This window comes from Rhagoletis zephyria, unplaced genomic scaffold (genome assembly GCF_001687245.7).
Source record: "Rhagoletis zephyria isolate East Lansing unplaced genomic scaffold, Rhagoletis_zephyria_1.1 Rzeph_scaffold_00732, whole genome shotgun sequence".
NCBI lineage: Eukaryota > Metazoa > Arthropoda > Insecta > Diptera > Tephritidae > Rhagoletis > Rhagoletis zephyria.
This window is the reverse complement of record NW_016157816.1, coordinates 139300-164127: the sequence shown is the minus strand read 5'-3', so window position 1 is coordinate 164127 and position 24828 is coordinate 139300. Positions and strand designations below refer to the sequence as shown.

General features: G+C 35.3%; 1 protein-coding gene across 1 annotated transcript in view; it reads left to right on the top strand.

Annotated features, from left to right (window-relative positions):
* Positions 1-24828, top strand: part of LOC108361312 (mucin-19-like) — a gene marked incomplete at its 5' end in the record, with an annotated part of 130007 nt that overhangs the window by 16651 nt on the left and 88528 nt on the right. The window contains 2 exons of the mRNA XM_017613912.1: positions 2911-3042; positions 5306-5473. Coding sequence (XP_017469401.1) covers positions 2911-3042; positions 5306-5473 — 300 coding nt within the window. The remainder of the gene's footprint in view (positions 1-2910; positions 3043-5305; positions 5474-24828) is intronic.

Sequence of the window (24828 nt, the reverse complement as noted above, 5' to 3'; positions counted from 1 at the left end):
GAACACAAAGTTTTCTCAGCGTTCGTCTTTATTTTTAGAATCGAATTTTAAAGACAAAATTTTTTGGTAGAAACGAAAACATCATAAGTAAATCTACCACATTATTTGGGAATCTACCACAATTCCCACGGTAGCTGCCAGACCGTTGAGAAGAGCTCATACATTCAAATCGTTTAATCAGCTCTCTAGCACATAAGAATCTATGTTTTTGTAAACTAAATGTAACTGCATTGATTTGGAAATTTATACACATCACTCAGCCTTGGGCAATATTTTTGGCTACCGCTAACTTCTCCTAAAAAAGTTATTTCTATTGTCAGCCGGCTGTTTGTTGAATTTCTCATATCATAATTTTTTTTTTTAATTGCCACCATAGGTACTGCTGTTGGCGCAAGATTTTATTTTAACTTTTTGGTCTCCTTGTTTTTAAATGCCTTGGTAAGCACATGTTGGGTATTTTTCGCTTTAAATTGTCTCATATACACAAAATCGTATAATACCTATATTCCTTTATCCTTACAGCATACAAAAAAAGTGGTACGAGCTTAATATGCTTTGTGGATCACTATTAATGCACGCAATTCAATATGTGGCCAGCATACATATAGATATATGTATGTACATTCTCGGAAAATATGTTGTGGAGGAGAAATAAAAACTTAAAAAAGTGTGCTGGAGATATCTAAGATATTATGCTGTTTCGGGATGTAGTTGTTTTTTTTTTTTGGAAGTAGGCAGGTCAAAAGAACAAAAATATTAAGCATCCAATTCTAGTTTGCAAGCATAATAACCCACTTGCTTTGCTTGCCGGCGTGTTGATAGAGATTACCTACATAAATTAATTAATAGACTATTATTTATCTTTTTTTTTATCTTTTGTAGCAAATTTGTTTTCTCCTTATTTTGTTAGAGGTTTTCTTTGATCTTCGCAGCTTTAAGGAGCACCGCGGGGCTCCTTAGTTGAATGCTATTAGGTCGTATTTCTCTAGGTACGCTGTTCTTAGGAAGTGATATTTTTGGCTATTAAGTTCTAAACAAATGGGACAAAGAAGCTCGGCCAAACACTAGATAACATTTTGTGTAAGGGCCAATATATTATTAAATCCTTCACAGCGGCATTTCATATGTTTTTCCGAAGTTATACCTCGGAAGATACAGATCCACGGAGCTAGTGCGCGTTCCTTTCTCTTGCTATATAATCCTGAGAGTGGATTGATGTACGAAGGAATAATAATAAAGATAATAGATTGATGCCTACAAAATATGTTAGTTAGTTGGTCGAGTTTCGAGTTCAAACCTTAATCCAGATAAATAAATAATATCGCACAAATTGTATGTATGTATATTGAAGTTGAATATCGAAGTTACGCTTACGTCAAGTGCATAAAAAACGGTTTATGAATTTCCAACCATCCGCTAATCTTCTCCATATATTTACCGCCGAAACAAATTTATTTTCAAAATAATTCAAAACAGTTTAATAAATTTCATAAAGTTGTTTGCATTTTCCGTGGCTGTACTAATTTTTGGCGAACAAAATCTCAAAGTTTTCAAAACCATATATTTAGATATGCATATCATCTTCCGCGAAATTCAGAGCCTCGGAAAATCTTGTGTCTCTGATTGCAACAGAATGCACTGACTGGATTATAAACAATAATTTAATATATATAAAAACAAATTTTTATACATAGTTAAAAGGATCAAAAAACTGCCGATTTCGTCTGGGGAGGAGGGTGTATAAATTGGACCACCCCGTATGTTATTTAGGCCCATTCGCACTGTGGCACCTAAATTCACTCTTAAATCGCATTCTTCGATTTCATAGTTCAAGTTGCTAAGAGATTATAATATATTTGACTCTGAACTTGGGAAATCTAGTATTGTTGGATGATTTCAAGTGGACGGGAGACAAGCTGGAAGAAAGCACTAGCACTCTTTTAATGGATGGCTGGAAGGACCAATCGAGGGTTCGTTAGCCTTTCATATCAGTTTTCATGCGAAGATATCAGCCAACAGGAAAGTAGTCTACTGCCTGCTCAACTAGGTCACGTCAACAGGGAAGCTTTAGTTTTTATTAATTTTTCTGACTAATTTTGAACTACATATTTATTGTTTAAAGACTCAATTTTTTAAATTTTACACACAATTGCTGATAGTCTCTTTAACTTATGCTGTGCATATTTGAATTTGATATGAAAATTACCACAGCTGTGTGCTCAAATGTAAATACGTAACTACGTACACCTACGTTGAAAATGAGACTAACTAAATCGACCCGTTTTGATAAAAGTTACTTTCACCGATTGCTTTTATATTCACATTTCTTTAGGTAACTCAATTCCTCAATGCGCATACACATACATACATACGTATATACGTACACACGTTTTCCCACACAATAACGGGTGCATTCAGTTGAAATGCCATTAAGTAGAAAATAAAAGATTTAGTTGCACGTCGCCCCATTTTACTTTATGCCGCAATGAAATACACAGCTTTATTATAACGTTTATATTGTGCAAGAATTGTGGGTGATCGTACCATTGTATGTACATACGGACATATTTACATACATACTAGCATGTATGTGTGGATATAAATGGCGTATACGCAATCAACTGTGGCGCGGAAATAGAGCAATAAACTTAGTTTATCATAAATTTTGCATACATATTTACTATGCTACTTTTTCATATCGTTTGTTCTATTTATTTTGCTCATTCACGAAAAGCATATTAATGCTGACTGTTTCTGCCTTTCTTATTTGCTTGCTCTTGAATTCATATACATACATATTACATACGAATGCACTGATATTTCGTTTTACTTTATTTATTTATAAATACTTACATTTCTTTAAATACAATTCACAGTATATTTTCTTGTGTTTATTTTTTATTTTTTCAGCTATCAGGACATCTTAAAAATACCAACATCATTTCCCCAATTTTCAACTTCATTGGGTCCAATTGTGGATGGCCATGTGATACCAAATCAACCATACAAAGTGATGGGACAATATACAGAACATTTCAGTCGGTTCGTAACAGTCGTTTATATACAATTTCATGAAAAATATATACTTTCAGTTGAGTAACACTGCACTGAAGTGTGACACGCATGCAGTTGCGAATGCTTTTTTTTGTTGAAGATGAATAACGGAGTTGTATAAGTATTGCATGGCAAAAGCGACAACGAAATTGTGCTTTGCATTTATATTAGTTGAAAAAATTTAATATGTTTATTATTTTTTATTTATTTATTTATTTCGACGGCCCACTTAGCACAACTTGCCTGAATAATGGCGATATTACAGAACATTTTTTCTGTGCAGCTGTCTGACTTCCACTAGACTGAGATGGTTAATTTTTGAGTGAGATAAATTGAAAATTAAACAGCTATATTCTCTTTCCCTCGACGTACTAGTAATATACACAAATATGAGTCCCTATATTTTCAATCCTTTTTTGAGGCCTTAGAAGAAAATGTGTAATCTCCTTAATAAACACATATATACCTGTATGTATACACATATGTATAATCATCTCAATTCTAAATTGATTATTACAAAAAAAATGTACATAAAATTTTATTAATCAGCCCCAATCCTTACCGGTTGTGTTCACAACATTTTTTTTTGCATTTACCGCTAACTATAAATAGTTTAACAGGCCATGCAGAAATTGCCACATGTCCTTTATCCCTTCTACGTACATACGCAACTATGCGGTTTGCACCCAAAAATCCAGCAGCGCGTAGATGCCACCAAAATTCTTCTTTTGTTTATTTTGCTTGACGCAAAATTAAGTAGTTTACTTAAGCCTGGCAAACAACTATCATTAATCAGTGAAGGCGCGAAAGACTCGATGTATTGCTATCGTTTGCCGAAACTTACCGCATCCATTATATGCTATTAACGCTTGCGTATTTGCTAACAAGCCACAGTGAGCTGAGGTAAATAATCAGAGGCAGGCAGGCGAATGTGGACACATGCATAGATATATAGAAACTATGGAAAGGATTTGAATTTACACGGTCATACATACATATACAGTGACTCAAAAAATTTACCACGTGTTGATTTTTTTTATCATTCGCAATGCTTTTCGAGCTAATTTATTTATTTTTGTTAATTTTATAAAAAAATACCACTAAACCCATATACATCAAAGTTTCAAATTTTGTACAAAAATTTACGAAAGTTCAACGATTTTTTTTCAAAATTCAAATTTTTTATTTTTGGGTATGTAGTTCTAAAGCCCATACAATTTTAGAATAATGAAGTGCAAATTTCAAAGGGTTGATTTTTGAGACTTTTTTTGGTGATGGATTTTTGCACTTTTTCAAATTTTCAAAATATCAACGCCAGTTTTTGTAAATTGCACTTGTTGTATTTAAAAACCGCAAAAGCAGTATCAAAAAAAAAAAATCAAAAATCAGCCCGATTTTTTAGCCGGATTCAGATTAAAAAGTTAAAATTTTTATGAAAGTTCGTTGAATTTTCCTAAATCTTTTACAAAGTTTGAAATTGTTTTTTGTTAAATAGTTTTGTTTAAAGCTTAGACAGGATTTTTTTAGAAAAATAGCAAAAAAAAATAGCTCCAAAACGTTACGAATATTAAAAAAAAATCAACACGTGATAATTTTTTCGAGTCCCTGTAGATGCTATTATGCGCATAGAAAGGAAATTCACATACATATGTATGTACCTTAGCTATTTAGGTAAATGGATCTTGGGCTTAACAGTGGTTAAAATGGCACTTGATTGTTGGTTGCACGTATTAGCGTTGTTCTTGGCCTTTAGTTTGGTGCATTATTTTGGAGTAGGTTCATGGTATTAGTGTAGTTGTGTTGATTTCACTATCACTTTTGTTGCTGTTACTCTATAGTCGGGTTAATGCCACTTCTCACAAGCACGAGCAATTTACATATCTAAGCTTTATTTATTTATAGTAGGTAATAACACTAACCGCATCGCTCCTCCATTCCGCTGCATGTTTGCGCACAATCAGCTTAAGGTGTGGCACTCGTGTTGATGCTTAGATAGATGGATAGATAGTTCGTTGGGTAAGGCACTGCGACCGGTATGGGTAGGTCTATTGTGCTATTGTGTGTGTGTGTTGGTGCTTACGTATGTACATATGTGAATAATTCAGGCATTTTAATTATACGCATTTCTGTACTTACAACTACACAAACATATGCATGGGTTGCATGCTCTAATATTTCTATCTACATAAGTATGTATCTATGTTTTTATGCATTTATACTCATCGACTTGCCATTGGCATTTCCATTACAGCTATGATTTATTATTTGGCGTCACCGAGTCCGAATCATATCACACGCTGGGCGCATTAGCACTCGACGAAGGATTACGTGAAAATGAACGCGATAATTTATTGCGTTTCTATATGCAAACACGATTTGATGTTCGACCCGATCTAGCATTGGCTGCCACACTCAAGAAGTAAGTAAAATTTATGGAATTTATGATTACAAAAATGGTCTACAAAGTGACTGAATGCGATGAGTGTAGGAAACTAAAAGGAAGCAACATGCCTACGGGAAATAGCAAGTAGGTAGAGGTGATCATTGAATTGGGGGAAATTCCACGAGAAATGTATTGTTGGTTGCTTTGAGTTATTCTAAAAATATATTTGAGTCAGCATTTCTTAAACGGGCCACTTCAATTAAATACGTGATATTTTATTTCCCAGCAGCAATGGTATTTTTTATAGCTATTGGCAATGCAAACAAATTCCTAACTTTGATTTTACAAAAAAAAATCTTATATATCGACAAATGTTTTTTCCCTTTGTCCTTTTTAATTCTGAATTCAATTACAGACAATCTAACTGACCGATTTTGACAATTCAACCTTCGTTTTCATTGTTATTAAAAACTCTTCAAGACAGTAGGTTTTATTTATTTAAAAATAGTTTTAGGGAAAATGTTTATAAAATTGTTGGTAAAAATACAAAAATAATAGTTTTATCCACGACCTTTTCACATAGGAAAAAGAAACCAGATATGCAAAATTACATGTTCGCCACCGCAATAATGAAGGGGGAAGAGTCCGCTTCACAGTTCCTTTGTTTATAATATTTATAAACGAACACCCTTTAGTCGATTTGATTAAGAATGAACAAGTCCTTTTAGTCAAAACTTGTTCAGAGATTAGTTAACAAATGAAGTGCTTCATCAAAGCCCAGCTATCAAACATCTGTCCGTAAATATCTGATATATGTAGTTTATCCGAAGATCCGCATCTGTCCTTTGTGATACGACTATGGACGGTAACTGTTAACCTCTTTCGAAAAATATTGTATACAAAGAATTAACCTTCGATGTCTGCAGATTTCAAACTCAGAGAGCACCAATTGATTAGCTACAAGATGCGATCCGAAGCATTTACACCGTAGTCTCATAAAAACTGGGTGGCTGAAACAAAAATGTTGAGATCATTCTCCCACATCCTCCTTAAACAACGTTTCGGGATTTATTGTCTTGGGGATGTGTATAAATTTCTGGCCCTCGATCACACGAGCAGCGAACGTAGTCCGTGCGAGAAACATGGAGTGCTCAGATGTGTACCTGCAACTTTAGGTATTTGTCCTGGGCTTTTATAACTCTTTATCGCGAGGATTACTTTTAACAGAAACTGCGAACGTTTGAAATGAAATGGCATATCTGTTAGGAATTCATGGTATCACTATTGATTGTCCTTTGGCCCCGTCAGTGATGATGATGGCTTGGCGTTTTGTGCTCCGTTATGCATAGTCTTCTGCCATTGCATAAACGGGGTGTATCCAGGTTAAGCAACAATATGACTGGCACCAGTTTGTGCGACGGCACCCCTGCCAATTTTTAAGAGTTTATAAACTGGATAGGATATGTTGTTGCATCCTCATTTTCTCGATGACAGGTAGCGTCTGCCGAAAGTCTTCTGCGAGCAATACCACTACCCCACCCATCAACGATCGGCTGCGGATATCTTGCAAGCTTCGATCGAGTGCCTCGACTGCGTGCTTGTGTGGCATCGTACAGTCATCGCAAACTACTAACATAGCCCCGACACCCTGTTTTGCTAATGTTGCAATTCGGTGCATCCTGACTAGCAAAGTTCAGAGGGAGTTTAAACATCGAGTGTGCAGTTCTACCTCCGCTGAGGATGTAATCGCTAGTGCAACACTTTTATCCTTATGCAGCTGTGGCAGTAGCAGTAGCAGTAGCAGAAATATCTTGCCAGTTCCCCCTGGGGCATCCGAGAAAGGCCCCCTTCACCACTCTTCACGCGGTTCACAATTTAATGGGAAATTTGCCTTTGCTTTAGATTCTGGTTTGGTGACTTGAGCCTCCAATTTCGTGGTGTTATAATCCAATTCCCGGAATAACTTCTTGGAGAGTACTGCCGTTCGTTGCGGAGTGGGCGAGCCGAAATCTCGCATCCGTTTCCCCACCACTGAGAAAAGTTTAACCTCAATTAATCTCAGAGCTTTGTCATTATGTGCTCTCTCTTGAAACCTTTAGGCGATCTCTCCAAAAAAGCGGTTTTATACTTTTTATACTGTTGCAGGGCTTTGCAAATCCTCAAAGCTTACTAAAACCTCTCCCGTTTGACACCTATGTATATTGAAACATTTCATTTACCTTGTCGAAGAAAATGGTTTTTAATTTCTAAACTGGCGTCAACTCTTTTCAAAAATATTTACGAAAGAAATCTTTCTTAACCCTCTGTCATTTAATACCAATATTAAAATCTTTCATTTAACTTCTTAACTAAATTGATTATGAATTTCTTAACTGGTGGCAACACTCTTCAAAAATATTTTGAAATAAATGTGTCTTAAGTCTCTCTCGTTTGGTACACATATTAAAATATTATAGGTGTAGGGGAATACGAATACGCGTCCGACGGCGAATAGAAGAGGATTACGATGACGAACCCGATAACAAATACGGAAAAAAGTTGCAAATAGCAAGAGGAAGACTAAAAGCAGAATCGAATAAAAGGAAGCTTCAATGCCGTTTTGTGTCCCAGACATCTATGTCTGCGTGGAACGCCCCGTACTTGTAACTAATAAAAAAGTCTTAAGTATATTTTGAATAGTTTTGCTTCCGCAGCTTCAATCATCGCCTTTTAAGCCATTTATCTCAATTTATTCGCAATAGATACGCTTACGAGCGCCTTTACGAATAACGTCTTCCTGTCAGCTTTTGCTGGCTGCCATTGCCGCCTTTTAACGCCAGCACATCTTTTTATTTTTTCTCTTGAACAAAATTCAATGAAGCGTATGTGAATAATTGCATTTGTTGAATAAAGTTTCTGCCACACTGGGCTTTTACAACAACCATACGCACCAATATACATATACTCAAATATTTATACAAAGGCAAGAATGCGTATTGCTGCGGGCTAAACTTTTGTAGCAAAGCCAAAAGTTTTATTGAAAATGCCGCGACGGCATAAAGCATACTCAGATGAGCGAATGTAGAAGCCGGAAGTTGCTATAAAGTGTAATTGAAATTTATTTTAAAAGTGCAATAACCGCTTCAATCATTCCGGTTGCTTCGCAAAAACAAAAAAAAAAAAATACGATAAAAATATAATTTAAAAATGTATGTTTGTAAGCATGTATGTATGTAAGTATGTACGCTTACAACCGCTTCAGGAATTGTAATAATTTGAAGGTAGGAAGTTGTTTAATAAAATACTCATACCACATGTGTACATAAATATATGAAAAGAGTTTTTTTTGTAGTAGTTATTAACAGAGCCGCCCATTGGATGTGCCTATTTATGTATAAAATATTTGGCATGTGAAACGGTTGTGAATGTATTAGTATGTACCACTGTATAACTGTATTCATAGACTTTTTCATAGAAATATTTCTGATATGGGCATCATGAAAGTTTAGTGGGTTAAGCGCTATTGATTTTATGAAGCTTATTTTTTTTAACAAAAAAATAAAAACTCAACGAATGTTTCAGTAAACGTTGAGCTTCAATATTCAATTCAATCACAAAATTATACATGTATGCATACAACTAAATAATGATAACCCTCTAAACCATTTTTTCAGAGTATTCTGAATTGTAGAGAAATTTCAAAGCATTCGTCAAGATCTCATCTGATTTGTGCCGAATTCCCTAAAATGAAATTAATTATACATACTTCGATATTTTACGAAATTACGCAGGAAAATCGGTAAAGCAATGAAAATAATGCTGCTATGTGAAGAACTTCTTGCAGAATTTTCTTTAATTTTCGTACAGAAATTTCTTTACGAGTTCGTGTCAACCACTTTATAAAACTTTCTTTAAAGATTCGTAAAAAAATCGTTACAGAAGTTAGATACTCCTAAATTCGTGAAGATTTCGTGAACTTTGGTTTGCAGGGAAAGTAGAAAGTTAAAGGCGAAATTTTTTTTTTAAATTTTTGGCACCAAAATATTTAAAAAAGGACTTAGGCTTTAAATAGGTTATATTATATGAAATCCTGAAACAAAAGGACATCTGTTTACCGACCTAGTCACGGAAATTTCCTTACCCAATCTCGAACTTAAAAAAGTCCCGAACTTGTCCAAATTAATAGCCAAAAAAGTCCCGAAATTGTCCCGAAACTATCCTGAACTATATCAACGAGCAGTGTGATTACATCTTTTTACATTTCTACTAGGTATTTCTGAATTTTTCTTGCTTTACGTAAGACGGTTTATGTGAATTATGCGTTTACCAAAATGTTTACTAGAGTCGTAAAATGAACCTGCTATCCTTTTTTCGTAATCCATTGTAAAATATTTTCAGGACAGTGAAAAAAGCTGCCTGTCAAAAGTGCAGCCTTTAATACTAAGATCAGGGTTCGGAAATCCTCACTCACGTTCTGTCACTTTCGCGATCAAGAATATTCCACAATTAATTTAGCATTCTTTTGTCCTGAGTGAAAACTGCAAACAAATTTATTTTCTCTCACACTCTGAAAGCGATCGACAAAAAAATTTCCGCTGCTTTTCATTCGCAAATGAAAAAAAACAAAGAAATTTCCTCTCACTCGAATATGATAAGCCCAAGTAGAGCCTCTTATAAACGGAAAAAAGGATGCAAGTAATCCATTCGCGATCGGCCTACTCCGGTAGGTTAGCTGCGACTAACCAATAAGCAGTTCCAGACCAAGAGCGGCAGGAGACGAGGGCCTGATTTAAAAGGTAAGACATGCTTGATGAATAACCTACGTCCGGGGGCACAAATGCCGTCTCTCAAAAAGCAACCCACGATTGAGGCCAGTTAGATCCTGTCCATGACATACTGGAGCATGTATACGAGTTCGACATTGGGTTGGCGAGAGCAGTAATCCGCCACTTTAGTATGTGAAGGGGACACCTCACAGAAATGGCTGGTGGGCAAATGCTGCAAGCGACAAGCACGTCATCGCAAGCTTGACACCTTGCAAAGGCATTGAAGGTGATCAATTTTCCCATATTCGGCTCCTTTTGAGTAAATGCAGAATGTCTCAAAGCAGAAAAATATTTCCATGGACATAAAAACGGGTATGGCCCAAATCGAGGAGAGTTTAAATATACTAAATATATAATATCCGAGAGCAACGTCGGAAAAGGTCTACCCTTTCCGAGCAGCGGAAAACTGGCCCAGGCTACAGGCGAGCCGAAAAAGGAAAAAGAGAAAACCGCACCAAATAATCAAAGGACAACGGTTGATAAACGCAGAAAACCCAACCCAGAGTCAGCGCCAGGTCAAACCCTGTCCAATAAGGGCAAGACGACCAGAAAAATGGGAAGAGGCTGAGAAAACCGAAAAGTGTTGCCAAACCCATCATTAACCCAGCTAAGGCTAACCTATGCAGAGGTGCTGGGAACGATAAGCTCCAACCTGAGAAGACGGAGACCGTAATTCGACCTATATGGAAAACCCGCGAAGGCGGCGTGCTTATTGAGATGGAGCCCTGTGGCGACTACTCAGCATTTAAGGAAAACGTTTGCACTGCCGTTGGCCAGCTTGAAGAAGCCCGTATGGAAAAAAGGCATAACACCGGCCGGAAGAAAAAATGTTGAAAATTAACATTATTTTGTAGGCACATCAAACTTCTTACACTAGAATTAAATGGGCTATAAAACTTCATAGCCAAAAGATTTCTGTAAATTCTACATTAAAGTGTGAAATCTGGACGAAACTTTGATTGACTTTTTTGAATCAGTCTATCTTAAGAAAACTAATTTAAATATTTCGAAATTTCCGCTAAGCCTAAAACTATGCTCATTTTCGTTAACGCTAGAAATCGTGCAAAAAATTTATGGATATTCTTACTCACTCACTTAATTTTCATCATGTACTACGATGACGGTTAAACCAAAAAAAGTTTGAAGTTTCGCAACCACAACAAATATTCTCCTTTTGATGTGGCTTAAGGCTACACATGTCTTGTTTACCACATCTCGCACACGAAAGACTTGCGAACGCAAGCACCGGTTGAGTAGAGTCGAGCTATTGGGCATTAAAAGTGAGCCTAAACTGCGGCACGATTTTCTGTTAAAATTCTGTTCAAATGCGGGCTCAAATTTAGCTTGCCCGCTCCGTTTACTAAACGACTGCATTGCCGAGTTAAGAGCATCAATTTCACAGCCATCTAACCCAGTTAGAGTTATGCGTAAAATCACTTGCAACAATTCAATTATATGCAAATGATTTAGTGTCTCGAATAGCTAATCATTTCAATGCACATACATACACACATATGTGCATGACTCTAATATACTCGTAAATGCATGTGTGGATAATTGTACATAAGCCTCAAATAGACGTACATACATCATTTCAAATGCGGCACATACGTATGTATGTATGTACATATGGGTATAGTTACTTATACGAATAAGCTGCATGAAAGGATGCTTGCACTTTTAGGACCACAACGCCGATTACGTCAACTACAGTTAGCACTTGTGAATGACGTGCTTTGCCTGAGTAAAAGATAGAATATAGCAGATAAAAGAGAATAAAAATTCCATCAAACTTTCAAAGAACACATACATATGTCAAAGTAATGTAAGTTAAGTTTCTCGATAAAGAAATGGAGATGTGGGGGAAATATAAAGAGACATTTCAATCAGTACATATATACATACACGTACAGGTGCATCCCTGCAACTGTTTCCTTCTGGCCATGGTGGGGTCCACTTAGGGGTAATGCGCAAAATTTGCAAAACGTTTGTGATCTTCACATTTTAAAGGCACTTAGAATTCATTTCCAACTCGTTGCTCCGCCCGTATACCTACTACATACATAGTACGTACATGTGAAAGTATAAAGAAGGAACACACAGCGCTCATAGTAAGTGGCCGTCAACACCGAAGAAAACGTATGTATGTATGTACTACATATGTATGTGTGTTGCAACAATTTAGTACGTTGCTTTTATTTTGCACTTTCAACAATCCTTCTCTAACCCAACACTGTATTAAATACTTTCACATGTATGTATCTATGTTTATGTGTTAGTTTCTGTGTAAAATTATGTCAACATGTCGCCAGCTATTCATCAGCTGGCAAACGTGAAAAAAAAATCATTCAAACGAGCTGTCGCGTCGTCAAGTGGCGTGGAGGGTGACATAAGCGTAAAATGGAAAGCGAACAGCAATGCGACCATCACAGCTAAGATGAAGTTTGGCCCTAATGTTGTGAAGCGGTGCTGTTCCACTAAAACGTTAGCGTCAGTAGAGGCAAAGGAAGAGCGCGCCGAGAGTTAAGCTGCTCTGGTTGTGCATTTCAAGCACTTTAATTTGGCTGGTCGAATGGTTGCTTACCGCTTTGGTGGTCGCATAGATGGATGGCTGCATAGTCGGATGGATGGTTGGACAGATGGATGGATGGCTAGTGGTATGCTTGAATGCCTGTGTGCATGGATAATACTTATGTAGTATGTAAGCATATATGGATTTATGTAAGTATGTATGTTCCGGAGGTGCCGAGTGAGCGATGGCGATGGCAATGACAAGGCTCGCTTGTATGCAAGTATATAGTAGAGGTAATTTTAAGAGTGATGCACATGCGCTCAGAAACTTCATATGTATAACAATATTTTTAATTTAATATTTTCAGACAGTTGGTAAAGGCTTTGGAAAACTTAGTCGTATAGCGATGCTCAGTTAAACAACGCGCGAAATTTATTCAAAAGATCTCTGAATTGAGATTCGACCGTTATTCTAGCTTTTTAAGACCCTTTGAGAGGTTTTCTAACTTTTCACATCGTTTAACTTATAAGGTATAAAATTACTTACCGGAAAACAGCCTTCTTTGGAACTTAAACGTTATTAAAATTTTGTATATCTTACGGTCTTTGGAGGACTTGGAGGTTACCCGATACATCCCCATTTGTCTATAAATTTTGATAATGTTATACATATCGATAATTCTGCGAATAGTAAAAATACTAAAATCTAATAAATCAACAAAATTCTATAACTCGCCTAATTCCAATAAATTTCGATAATTGTGCGCTTGGATTGATATAAATCGATAATCCGATGAACATTGGATACCGTTATACATTTCGATAAGTCTGTTAATTTTCGAAAGCTAACGAAAAATTCGAGAACACATTACACTCCGGTAACACGTTACAATTCGATAAGCAGTGATTAGTCAATAAACCCATATAATCTTGAAATTTCGATAACTCGATATATTTTGAAAATTTCAAAAACTTCTATTCGATAAATCGTCAAATTTCAGTGAAGCAATAAATATCGATAATTTCATAAGTTGAAAGAACTCGATACATTACGATAACTCGATAAATTAAGTAAACTTTATAGATAATGCTTATTCAATTAATATCGAAAACTTGACAAATTTCAATAACTTGACAAAGTCCGTTAATCCCGTAAATTTTTATAGCTCGATATCTATTCTTTAATTTCGACCAGGAATTCTCGGGGTATAGAAATTTCGACAACTCCATAAATATTGATCAATTTGAATAATTCGATAACTCAAAAACTCGATAAATTTCGGTAACTTGAGAACTTTCGATAATATAAATTTTTATGACTGAATTTATTTCGATTACTATTTTCAATAAATTTGTTTACCATTTTAGTTACGCTATTTCTTATGTATTTCTCGTTGTAACCATTTTCTTCTTTATCTTCATTTTTGTCTTCACTTTTTTTTGTCAGAGTTGTTTTTATCAAATTCGAAAAACCTGGGTCGGGGAAAACCATGAAAACACCCATATCCATTTTCGTACAGGTCTTGGGACCATAATTATTGCTGCAGTGAAGCAAAGTGTGGACGAGGCCTCGACAACTTCATCACGCAGACCAATGCAACCTTTAACGAGGCCAAACTGCCGCCGGCATTTTTGTGATTTAACCATTACCTTTCTTTTTCGTGGGATACGTGAAATGTTTGATGCCGAGAACAACTCATGAAAAGTTTTGAAAGTCGTATAGTGTGTTGCCAGAGGAGACAATTTTAATGGCGTTGCATTTAACGGATATTGTGTTTCATACATAAATGGCATAGACTAAATAAAATATTAAATAAAAAAAAAAATCATTTCGATCATATTTGTATATAAAAGAAAATCTGCGGTCTTTTTGAATCACCCTGTACTACATATATACATACATACATACATGTATCTACATATATGTGTATGTGTTGATGCTTGGTTGAGTGGAAGAGTGCTTGCTTTTATGCTCGCAAACATGTGTAAATGCGCTGTGAGAGTTTGCAAATTTTTCGAACTCATAAAATATTTAAATTTTGCTAAACCACAGTGTTTACATACATACATACATATGTATGTATGTACAGAGGTATGTGCATATTTGCATTGAGTGCACCACGCTCATAGGAATACTTGAATTAAATTCGAATAAAATAATGTTTTAGTTAACTCTTTGCTGACTTTCAACCCACAAAATTTGCTGTGTGGCTAATTTAAAGTATTAGTAGCTTTTCGCAGTTTTCTTAGTAAGCAAAAGCTAAGAAAATATTTGTTCAAAATTACTAGTTATCACATACATATCTACTAGGGAAATAAACGCTTCTTGCAGTGTGCGGAATAATTCAGTTTAAACTGATTATGTTTTTGCTGATTACTTAAAATCAATAGTTGACGATGAAGAGTGCCCACGTTGAGCTTCAAGATTTAAAATTTGCAGTTTGGAATAAAATTGTGTGGACTATAAAACAGCATACCCAAAAATCTTCTAAAAATTCAGTTAAATAATTTGAAATTTTAATGAATACGTGTTAAAATCTGAATGAATCTGAATGAGGCGGCTTAGCTCTTCAGATGGGTGCTTCTAAGTCCAAGCGAGTTTTTTTTTTATAAAATATTAACTTTTTCCATTCCTTATTTGCATATGTTGCCATATGAAATGTAGCAGCCTATGTACGATACAAGTACCAATGACGAGAATATAGATTTTCCGATTATTTTGTAAACTTGTTTGCTAAAATCTAAAGAACTAAGCTACATTAGTGCTTATGACCTTAAGTGTGAATGTTTGTGAATAAAACTTTTTATGAAATCTTAAATATCTGTATATTTTCTACATACGCACACACACTTAAATTAAATATTATTGAAGCGTCATTATATTGGGCATATGTAAGTATGTACCCTATTATTCACAAACGTATATATGTATGTATGTACATATGTTCTCCTTTTTAACTTTTCGATGAGGCAATCAATGCTAATGTACTCGTAAATTATTTGCTTTTTAAATTTATCTTCCAACTTGTGCAAAGGTAGCATTATTTTGAACAAAGCAACATACATACATACGTATGGTACCACCTTTCAAAATATGTATATTCGATCTATGCACATATGCTTCTTATATCTACACATATGTACGTATTTTTGTATGCATTTGCAACTCATATGTTTTCTTCTCATTCAGATGATTGATTTTCCAACGTCAAGTTAAGCTGTTGCCAAGCTTGCAGTTAATAAAAAATAAAGTATTCAAAGAAAATAAGCACACACGAAAACTGCTCCATAGAAAAACACGCTTGCACGTCACTATTTTTCATTCCCTAAGCCACCCACTTTCAAAAATGTTACAGAGCAAGTAATCTGGCTTTACAGGACTACCCAGCTAAGTCATTGAAAGACAAACAAAAACGTTTGCTGGCAATTTAGATTGTAACACCCGCCGGCCAACCTTTTTGCCTTCTATCTATCCACCCACTATTTACCTTAGTATGTACTGCCTATGTATGTATGTATGTAGATGCGTTGCTGGTACAAAATTTATATGCCACTCAACAGGTTTTCATCCGTTGCCTTTGAGAATATTTTAGTAGCATTTGCATGCTCACTTAACTTTACTTTGGCTTTGTATTGCTGCAATGGCACGCCATGGACGCGGACACCAGCGCGTATGAGTGATGGCGTGAAATGGCAGTGGAGGGCAGGCGGTAGGCGGGATGCTGGCGTGGCGTTTGTGCGCGTTTAGTTGCTCCAAAACGCCCGTTTTGGCTTTTGACACTGATAGGCAAAATCACGAAATGTTTTTTTTTTTTTTTCTACGCGGCAAGGGTCCGCGAAATATAAAATGGAAACTAGATAGTAATAAAATTGCATTCACTGTAAAACGATTTAACACCTGTGCGCTTTTTCAAGTACCTACAGGTCGTATGAGTGACATTTATCATCTCGTTTGGCAAAAAGAACAAAACGTAAATATTTTGTGTTGCAGGCGTGAATACTTGGTTTTATGATAGTTTCAAAAATTAAATTGCATTACACTTTTACCCCTTCGGTGATTTGCTTACTTTTTGAAATAAAAGAACTAGCCCTTGACCCTAATTGAATATTGTTTGTTGAAGAGCGTTAATACATAGATACATACATATGTACACATACGTACATTATCGATATACAATTGCTGCAGATTTTGTGTTCCTTGAATTATTAATGCTTATTTGATGAAGTTCGTGTACTGGAGTACACATTTGTTAGAGAGATTTACAACAATACTTTTTTTTTAATTTTTTAAATGAAAATATGTCATTATATAGATAATGGCTGATGTCAATGATTTCTTTTCGGCCTTTTAAGTATATAAGGGCAAACCTTACCAGAAAAAGTTAATCAGATCTTATATGCCATGTTTAAGTTGTGTTCGGTAATGACGGCTGGCGGTCCGATAGAGGCCTCATATAGCGAAAAAGGAATCCTCTAGTGATGCTAGATATACTTAGGTATAACGAGTCGTCTTTGCCTACGAAACTGAGCCTGTGCCAAAGAACGCTGTCGCCCCTTTAGCCAAATGTAGGAGGACCTTTGTCCTTTCTCGATTGCTTTATGTAGATTCTAAAGCTATGTTTTACCAAGAAGTGCTAGTCTTTGTCTGCTAAAAACTGGACACAAGTAAATTACGTGTTCTTGAAATAGCTAGAACTTCCAATTATACACTTTTTTTTTGTACCGTTTACATAAAGTCTTTGCAAACCTTTTAAGAAGATGTTAAGCTTCTATCAGCTACGGGCTTTCTTGAAAAAAAAAATACTTTTAAAAACTTATATTAATTTCCACAAAACTTAACCAAAATAAATAAATATGGATAAAAAACTAAAAGTATTTTTGAGAACCTTAATCCAAAAATATTTTCAATCAGATTTGCATAGGTTTGTTATTTAATACAATTTTGTATCTTATTTATTGTATAGACAGTAAATAAACTCAAAATTTGTAGTCTTCATCCTGGCATATTTTAAAATATAATTGCGATTAATTATTAATGATACTTACACAGCACATTTCTTAAGTATCTCAACACACGCCATTTTTTAACCGACTTCAAAAAAAAGAGGAGGTTATCAATTCGTCGAAATATTTTTGTTTTTATATATGTTACCGCATAACTTTGCACCACGTCAACCGTTTTCAAAAATTATTTTTGCATCAGAAAGGTAGTGTCTCAGAGGTGGTCCCATTTTAATCTGCTCCTAGTGATTTTTGCTAAAAACTAATCTTCTTTGTTGTGCCAAATTCGAATTTCGAAAATGCCGATATACTTTCTGTTATTATGTTCAGATAAACATAATTTTCGACCTTGTAAAGTGCAACTTATTTGTGTAAAATATTATCTACCGTTTGATACGGCTTAGCCTAACTCAATTTATCAAAGTAGTATATAAAATCTCCGTGCCCGATTAAAAAAGAGTAAGCTAATTTTTCAAAATAAGTTTACAAGCTTCGTTTTTTGTTGGAGTCATCAATATTGACTTCAATTTAAAATTTAAAATTCATGAAAGTTTAAAATTTTTCTTCTTATTTGGCACTTCCCGTCATTTCTCAGGACTTACGGGTCTTTAATGACTTATTGGCATGTCTTCGTAATTTCTTTAATTTATCGAAAACTCTTCACCCTTGCGGAATAATTATTTGTTAAATTATATGAAAATGCCACTTTATAAAGCACTTTAAACCCATTTTGTTTTTTATGAATAACCAACTAAAGGTACAATTCAAAAAGAAGCTTTCGATTTATTTTACACCAAAGACAACTAGCAATTTAATTATGCAATATAATTTCTTGGCTATTAAACCTCATATGAAATCAATCAACTACAAACCAAGAATCTTCTTGATTGTAGAGATTGTGAGTTTCCACAAGGGGTTACTTTTCGAGAGTATGAAATATTTTCCAAAACAAATAGTAGTAAAAAAGTTGTTTAAAGTTTTGCATATCCCGCGAATCTTAGATTAAACCACAATTATTACCATTGTTTAAAACTTTAAATGTTTTCAAATGCATAACGCATACAAAGCTATGTACGCACAATAGGATATTCTCGTAGCCTGTACGAAAAATTTTAGCCACGAAATTTTAGATCAGCGTAAAAAAATAATCAAATGGAAATATCATCAATGGAGCGGACTTTAATTTCTTTAGAGAACGAAAGGTTTTGGGAAATATCATTGTCTCTTAACTGCCCTCAAAAGGAATACTGAGGAGCGGAAAATAAAAGTTCTAAATGCACTCTAGTCATTCAAAAGTACAATTGGAAAGGGATGGAATCACAGAGAAAACATTGGGTATGCACAGCAGTCGCTGAAACTGTGTGGTTATAGGGACGTGCAACCACCAAAATACAGCTGGAGCTTTAAAACTTAACAATGTTTGTCTGCACTTTGGCACTTATTCAGTGCATGTGAAATCGTAGTCGGTTGTGACCAGTTAGTTATAGAAAAGGTAGTCCGATGTCAAATAATATCCTTTACGTTGGAAGGGTAGCCGAAGATTCTGGCCTGTCTATGGGCCCCGCAGCAGACCAACTGAGACCACAGAATGGTTAAGGTAAAAAAAGGATGGTTTAGCGATCCTTCTCATGCCAACTCGTCGGCGACCTCATTTTATTCGGTTCTACAACGCATTGTAACTAGCACAGTATTAGCGTGTTTTAAGCAACCTTGGATTTCATCAACCTGTTTGAAAGAGGCCAGATTACCACTTAGCTATCTGAAAAGACAACCAGAAAGACGCCCCTCACACACTGAGGTAAAGGGTATTTATGTAATTGAGCTTAGGTTACGAGCCTTGAATTTCTGCAGGAGCTGTGGAGATGAATAAAAGATAGAATTCCCCCACCACTTCCTATTTGAGTGGACCCCAGAAAAAGCGCTTAAAATTGTGCTTCTACGTCATCACTTCCTCGATAACTTTGCATTATTCAGTTGAGCTTAGGAAAAGCGCATAGACGGGTCTATTAGGACTCAGTATGGTTCGCAGCTATGTAACGAAAAGCCTTGGGAGATCTCGTGAGCATAAGAAGGGGCCTTGTTTTCTCCGAATGAGCAAATATTCGTTTTTTTTTGTAAGCGGTGACTCATGCGGGGAGACATATTAATAGCATTCGTTCTTTTTTGTAACACCCTAGTATAATCACATATCTCTTTAATATGTGAGCATACACATGTTGGAAAGTTTTCCTGTTGGCGAGTCGACGAAAACCTTCAAAAACACATACATACATATGTATTTGAAAAACAAGGGCAAAGGAAAGTGTTACGACGGACATTGAAAATAGCTAAGTGAACATCAAGTGCATAATACAAATTTTCTATGTGTGCACTTGCACACAGTTTAAAGTTTCCACAAGCATGTTTTGAGTTTATGCATAAACTAGCTTAAACTACTAAAACAAGGGAAAGGAAAAGATCTGCAAAAAGGGGTTTTAAATGTGCGCACAATTATTACTGAACTCTCAATCAAATGATGCCATGATGAAATTTCCCTGAAACATACATACATACATCTTCACACACAATACTATTATACGTGTTTGTGTGTACATATAATTTTGCATGTTTTCAACGTTGTTCACAGCAAATTGTGTGGCGGTATACTGACGTGCAGCGTTGCTGTATTTATGTATGTATGTACAAGTAGTTCGCAGCAAACCCCCAGCTCTTGTCTTCAGCTAAAGCAGTTTTTTTTTGCTTTGGGAAAATTTGCTCATCGCAACTGTTAGAAACTTTGCTGTTTGGTTCAATGCTTGTGGCTGGCGATGCATTTTGCCATGTCGATGCGGCAGGAAAGTTTAGTCAACCATATTATACGCGTGTGGGACCAGCAATCGGCACTTGTACGATGCGTCAATCTAGCGAAATATTTTGTGATTATTTACTTGCTTTTAAATAAAAATATTTTTTAACAAAGCTACTTTATTAGTTATAATAGTAACTTTTCTTTAATAAATATCTCATTGCAGGAGCACAGTTAACGTTCATGTTAACAAACTTAGAAATTCGTTCTGTTGCGAAAGATATATATCCGATATCTGATCAAAATATTCCTGACCCATTTTTCATTTGTACTCAAAAGTAAACAGTTATCCATATAACCTTATGTTTTTTATTCGCGGGCCAAATCACCGCAATTGACGAAACGCATTCGTTAAAAATGCTGTAGTTTGAACACGGCGACTATTAAGGTCTTAAGTAGTTGAAGTTGAACTCCAACTTGATTAAGCAATGTCTGCTCTCCCTCACGGTCGCATCGGAATATTCACTTCTGTGTATAAGGCTTATTTGGGTTCCGGGTCACAGCGGCCCACAGGGGGAAATTTTTGAATGGAGGTGCGGAATTAATTAATAATTAGAGTAATAAATAAGGTACCGCAATAAAACATAGGGAAAATGTAGATAGAAGACCAAACATGAATGGTGTGTAGAATGGGCTAAATCTGTAATTTTCAGAAATATGGAGCAGCGGAATTAATTTATAATTTGAGTAAAGACTAAGGTATCTCAATAAAACTTAGGGAATAAGTTACTAGAAAACCTAGAATGGATGGTGTAGAAAATTTGCAAAAATCGAACTATAATCACACCCACTTTTCATATAGCAGGAATATGAAAACTAAGTTCTTTTCAAAGGTCCGTTCAATTATTGCCTTTAGACAAATTTTTGACTGCTGTTGCTACCGTTTCAATATTTCAACTCACTTATGAACATCCCAAATGCTTGAAATGGCCACATCACTTAATTCCATATAAGAAATATGATTTCGAAGAAGATTTCCTTTTAACAATTTTAAGAAAATTTCTTAAGAATTCAAGAGGATATGCATGTATGAAAAAATTTTGTTTATGAAAGCAGCTTCTAAGAAAGAAAAAAAAAATGTAAAACAAAAGTTTTTCTTAAAGAAAATAATAGGATTGAAAATGGAAAATTTTACCCACCCTAAGAAAAAACTTGGTTGTGGTGGAAGGAAATCCTTTTGGAATTTGACTTTCACGAATGGATGCTAACGGTTGGGCATAGTTTGGTTGAGTTAGAAATACATTGACCATCCTTGACTACAAAATGGCTGTGATTCCACAACTTCTTGGTCCCGCAAATAGAACTTAACTTTCCATGTGACTTGCTACCCAGTATTCAAAAGGAATTCACCACGATTGAAGAAAAACGACTGGTTGGGAATATTCCAAATAACATATTTGTTAAAAAATAATAATTCTTTGTAAATTGAAGTCTTTTATTAATTTATTCCTCACTTCTAATTAGGCAAATATAGGCGGCCAAAATTTATTTAGTATTGATTCCAAAGCTTTAAGGAAGTCATCAGCGAAAAAATCTAACGGGGGCAAATATAAATCACTTTTTAATGGCTGAAAACATTTACGTGTTATATTCATATACATTTTATGGCTTAATTCTCGAGCTAATTACTTGCAAAGTTAATCTTATTCGAGTTTTGTTTTTTTTTTTGTAAGTCATATAGTAATGGTATCTAGGAAGCCAGCCGTGTATATTCTTCAATTAATTTGCACCTTGAAAATCTTCGACAGTTTGAATAATTTCCGCTCATTTCCCACTGCGCGACGGGTAACTGTGTGGCTGACGAATTGCTCAAGAAATCCACTCGTAAGACGTTATCGCCGGATTGCCATTTATCATTTGTGGTACACCCTTGGATAGATTGGCCTCATAGAAGGGGCACTGTCCAATCCGTATTCACGCAGTAAGGCTGTGAATACTACCGGACCCTATATCTCAAGTAGCACACTGGTGTATAACTTGGTGTAAATTTGTGAATTTTGGTACAATTAGTCAGATTTATACCAAAATTCAAAAATTTACACCAAGTTATACACCAGTGTGTTACTTGAGATGTAGGTCGGACGAAATTCAGGGATGTAGTAGTTAACATATTAGTCCTTGACATATATTTTTTTCATAAATAAATATTAGAAATTTCCAAGGATATTCAGGGATAAAGTTTTATATGGACATTTTCAATATTTATTCGTCCTGGAACACCAAAAAATTAATCTTTTGTTTCTATTCTACAGAATTTTTCCTTTTAATTTATACCCATATTGTTATTCTACAATGCACCGCATCTTTTGAATAATTTTTTTATTCAATCATATTCTAGAAATTTCAAAGTCCTTTAAAGAAAGTCCTGGAGTCAGAGAGAAAAACTAAAAGCGCAGGTTTACTATACTTGGCCCCTAGTTTTGTGAATATATTGATTTTTTCGTGTGTAAAATTGACTGTCGCACAGTGTTATATGCGCTGTAAAACTGCATACCTAAAAATTATGAAAAAATTCGAAAAGAAAATTGGAATTTTGCTGAAAATTTGTTGAGTTTTTCTCAATATTTTATAAAGCTTGAAACTTCGATTTATAGGTATGGTTTGGTAAAAGCATTAACTATGTTGGTATAAAAAATAAAAAAAAAGATTCAACTTGAAAAACTTTGTGAATAAACAAGTAAAAAAGTCTAAGTTCGGGCGGAGCCGAACATTAAATACCCGGCGCAAGTATTAAATATATGTTTTCCACCTTTCCGAAAGCTACCGCTAGATGGTAAGCCGGGGTGTATAAATATTAAGTAAACTAGCATCCTTAAATTTCGAAATATTGCAGTTTCAAGCATTTCGGAAATATACCGTTATATGAAAAGCGGTCGTAATTTTAGTCCGATTTCAATAATTTTCAACGATTTGCTATTATGTGGCAAGCACAATAATCATACCGAGTTTGGTACAAATTGGTAGAACTGTTACCGATATACATATATGTGATCATAAGTGGGCGGTGCCACGCCCATTTTCCAAAATTTTATCATAAGCGTATTTCCTGATAAATAATTGTTGCAACCATCAATTTTGAATAAATTAGCTTTAATATTTACTGATTTATCGAGGATTTCGTATTTCACGAAATTACCGCTATGTGGGATGTGGGCGTGGTTATTGTCCGATTTTAAAATTTTTTAGCGGTTTGGTATGCTGTACCAGGGTCAACAACTGTGCCAAGTTTGGAAGAAATTGGTGCAGCGGTTACCAAGATATACACATGTAACCATAAGTGGGCGTGGCTACGCCCATTTTCCAAAAATTTATAATATTCTTATTTTTCGTCTAAAAATTATTGTAAATATCAATTTTGAGTGAATTATCTTCAGTAGTTACTAAAATATCGCAGTTTTCGTATTTCTGGAAATTACCGTTATATGGGAAGTGGGCGTGGTTACAGTCCGATTTCGCCCATTTTCAATACCAACCTACCTTGGATTAAGGGAAACCTACATACCAAATTTCGTTGAGATATCTCAATTTTTGCTCGAGTTATCGTGTACACGGACGGACGGACAGACGGACAGACGGACGGACAGACAGACATGGCTTAATCGATTTCTTTTTTCATCCTGATCATTTATGTATACATTTGTCTATATCTATCTCGATTCGTTTTGCCTGTTACAAACAACCGTTATGTGAACAAAGTTATAATACCCTTGTGCACAAGTGCGCTCGGGTATAAAAAAAAACAAGTGAATACTTGATTGAGTCGGAGTATGTATTTATATGTACTAAGCAAATTTTTCATGAATTTCCTTTTCAATTCGTGTGAAGCACTTTCATTTCATAAAATCACCTCCGTATATTTGTATATATATAGATACTTCAAAAAATAACGAACGCTAAATGTTTGCAACTGCCACAAAAATGATGGCTAAATTTCACTTGCGCCCTCCTAGGGTATTACATATGTATGTACATATACATGCGAACACGTTTTGTTAACATTGGAATTTGAGTTTGTTTCCATTATTTTGCCGTGAAATTCTCGCAGATTTGTTGAATAAATTCACATGAGAGTAAAAAACGCGCACTATGTTATCCCTTGGTTTAACTGGAAGGGTGGCGTTGAGTGCGAATGAGCTGCAGAAAATACATAGGTAGATACCTCTAAACTTGCAACCGTTGGGCAAGTGGGGACTAGAGCACAAGTGACTACAAGTTTATATGCATGTACC